Source organism: Frankliniella occidentalis, unplaced genomic scaffold (genome assembly GCF_000697945.3).
Source record: "Frankliniella occidentalis isolate FOCC.00 unplaced genomic scaffold, Focc_3.1 Scaffold281, whole genome shotgun sequence".
Lineage (NCBI taxonomy): Eukaryota > Metazoa > Arthropoda > Insecta > Thysanoptera > Thripidae > Frankliniella > Frankliniella occidentalis.
In genome coordinates this window covers 228,599-232,031 of record NW_026267407.1, presented here as the reverse complement: position 1 = coordinate 232,031, position 3,433 = coordinate 228,599, and the positions used below count along the sequence as shown (strand labels likewise).

The 3,433-nt window shown below is 50.2% G+C and overlaps 1 protein-coding gene across 1 annotated transcript; it reads left to right on the top strand.

Annotated features, from left to right (window-relative positions):
- The first annotated feature begins 407 nt into the window (after positions 1–407).
- LOC127750891 (uncharacterized) lies at positions 408–1,847 on the top strand. The gene has a single exon (XM_052273543.1). The coding sequence runs from the start codon at positions 408–410 to the stop codon at positions 1,845–1,847; it is 1,440 nt and encodes a 479-aa protein (XP_052129503.1).
- The last annotated feature ends 1,586 nt before the right edge of the window (positions 1,848–3,433 follow it).

Below are 3,433 nucleotides of genomic sequence, written 5' to 3'. Positions count from 1 at the left end.
GAGAGGGAGAGGGTCTTCAAAGGGGGGACGACTGTATCAAAAACTTTATGACATATGTGTTTAATGATGAGAAACTGCTCAAGTTTGGCTCCGTCATCCTCCTGAGTCACTTTGGGAGTGGGTATGATAACGTGTTTTTGTTCGACTTTTTAGTGAGTCGCCCCTGCTTTGCCGAGTCGGCCCCATCATTTATAATGCGTGGGACAAAAATTATAGAGGTTAAACTGGGGAAATATAAGATGCTTGATACCCTTTCATTCTTGCCGATGCCGTTGCGGGCACTTCCGCGAGCTTTGGGGTTGGGGGAGGGGGTAGCCAAGGGCTGGTACCCTCATTACTGGAATTCAAAAGCTCATGAAGGGTACAGGGGCCCGGTGCCGCCCCCTGAGGCTTATGGGGTCGACAAAATGAGCGTGTCGGACAGGGCTGCATTTGACGTCTGGTATGCCACACAGAAAGACGTCGTGTTTGACCAGGACCGTGAATTAGAGCTTTACTGTCGCTCTGATGTGGCTGTCCTTCGCCAAGCTGCCCTAAAGTTTCGACAACTGTTTCTCGACACTGCTTCCATAGATCCATTTCGAGAGTGTTGCACCCTCGCCTCATGCTGCATGCTCAGTTTTCAGGCAAACTTCCTCCCGGCGGAGAAGATCGCATTGATGCCACAAGGCGGGTACTTTGCGGCAGACATGCAGTCCAAAGTTGCGCTAGAGTGGCTGCAGTGGACTAGTCACACCCTTCAGATTCCCATACAGCACGCCGGCAACGGGCGTGAAGCCAAGGTGGGGCCGTACAAACTCGACGGCCTGTACGAGCCACAGAAAAGGGCATTTGAATTCTATGGCTGTTTTTACCATGGCCATCCAAAGTGTTTCCCAATCCGAACATCAGTTCTTGGTAATGACAACAATGATACGATGGAGGGCCGGTGGCGGGCCACGCAAGCGAGACAGGAAATGTTGGAACGGGCGGGTTACACTGTGGAAACCATTTGGGAATGTGAATGGGCTGAACTAAAAAAGGCCGATCCCGAGGTGCGCGCTTACACCGAGGCGCACCCCGTCCTCCAGGAGGACCCCCTGGACCCTAGGGACGCCTTTTTCGGAGGGCGCACAAATAACGCCAAGCTGTGGCGTAAGTGTGAGGCTGGGGAGCGCATCTGCTACGCTGACATTTGCTCCTTGTATCCCTACGTCAACAAAATGGGGAAGTACCCTCTGGGAAAGCCCCGGCGCGCCGTGTACCCCGATTGTCCACACCCTAGCCAATTTGAGGGTTTCATCAAGTGTACCGTGCTCCCGCCCCAGGATCTCTACCATCCCATTCTACCTATAAGAATGCACAACAAGTTGATGTTTGTCTTGTGTTATGCCTGTGCACAGGCTTGTGAGTTTGATGCGCCGGAGGAGTGCGCGCATTCAGACGAGGAGCGTATGTTGAAAGATACCTGGGTCGTGGACGAGGTGCGTTACGCTCTGGAGCATGGGTACACGTTGATCAAAACGTTTGAGGTGTGGATCTATGACGGGGTCACACAGTACTGCCCAAAAAACAAGGATCCGACCAATGTTGCCAAGCGGGGACTGTTTGCCGAGTATGTCAACAAAAACCTAAAGCTCAAGCTGGAGGCTTCTGGGTGGCCCCCAGAGATGGACACTGATGAGAAGCGGGCTGCCTACGTGGCGGACCAGGCGTCAAAGGGAGTGTTTTTGGACGTGGACAATATCGTATTTAATCCTTCCTTGCGGGCGTTGTCCAAGCTCGAGCTAAACAGTCTCTGGGGTAAATTTGGTCAGGGGTCGAACCTCACCAAGCACGTCATCGTGACGGCTGTTGAAAAGCACTAGGGTCAGGGTGGGGAATAATGAGACATTTCACGTAATTTGGTCTTTACAAGCGGAAAAATAGCCCTAGGTGAGCAATATTGCTTCTTGTCGATGAAACATACTCCCTGTGATGAAATTCCATCATAATTTTCACGATGCTACCTCTACTGTGCGTATGAAATAGGATAATATGGGTATTTTTCCTTATATGCATTTCGGGGAAAAATGAGACACGCGCGGGGAAGAATGAGACAGTCAAAACCCAGCGAATATAACACTTCGGAACAACATTTCGGGTAAATTGTATAGCGCTACGGAATCGCCAGAGTTTCAGCTTTCCAACGACCTATGTAACTTTATACTTACTACTAAGAATACAGGTGTAGTATTCAAAGTATTGCATCTCTGCAGGCGGGGAAAAACGAGACAGCGCCGTTTCATTTTTTGTCTCATTTTTCCCCACATTGCCTGCCCATGTAAATCAATGGGCCTAGGTGTCTTTTTCTTCCCCGCACGAGTGTCTCATTCTTACCCCTTAACTTCTTCCTCATCGGACGGCCTACCTAAATATGTTACGGGTTACCTGAATAGCTCTACGGAATCGCTAGACTTTCAGCTTTCCAACGAACCTAAGCACTTCACATTAAACCCTACGATAACGGATGCAGTATTGAAAGTATAACACCTCTGCAGGAAAGTTTTAGAGGCCTTGCGCACAGTTGATCCGACAGGCGTCTCTTTCGTCCGTTTTCAATACAAGAAGGAGTGATATTTCTTCTCAGGACCCGTAAATATTTGAAGTTATATGTCCAAGCTAGAAGATAAGCGCTTCAGCTTTTGCGTTTTAGGTCCAAAATCATGGAAACTAGACAAAAGGAGGGGGTGTCTCATTTTTCCCCAATTTTGAGGTGTCTCATTTTTCCCCACCCTGACCCTACAGCTTGCTTATGGATCCGTGTTTACAAGTGAGGTCCATTTTGCCCATCAATCTGCAGACCGAGCTCGTGACTTACGAGTACAGAGAAGGTTCTGTCCCCATCAGTCGAAACACAAATGTGGTCATTGCGGCCTACACAACAGCCCAGGCCAGGATCATACTGCACCGCCACCTCCAGAGTGTCGGCGAGAGTGCACTCTACTGGGACACTGACGCGATACTTTGGGTGCAGGCCCGTGACGGTACGCCCTCCATCCCCCTTGGGAATGATTTGGGCGAGATGACGGATGAATTGGCGTGCTATGGGACAGGCTCCTATATCACCGAGTTCGTGTCAGCAGGCCCAAAGGTATATGCCTATCGCGTTGCAAAAGGAGGTAACCCTGACGACCCGGCCTTTGTGGTGAAGGTGAAAGGGGTGTCTCAGAACAGTTCAAACGCTGACCTCATCAGCTTTGAAAATATGGTCAAATTGGTCAAGGGCGAAATGGCTCCTATGCGTATTGAAAGCCACAAAGACATCAGGCGGGACGGCCGGTTCCACGTGGTGAGTAAAAATACGCACAAAATTCTGAGACCCGTGTACACCAAAAGGCGGCGGGACCCGTTGGATGAGTGGAACACCGTGCCCTTTGGGTTTAAAAGACGCTGAGAGAGAGAGAGAGAGAGA

Coding starts and splice junctions, on each gene's coding strand:
- LOC127750891 (XM_052273543.1), top strand. CDS start 408: ATGAGCGTGTCGGACAGGGCTGCATTTGACGTCTGGTATGCCACACAG.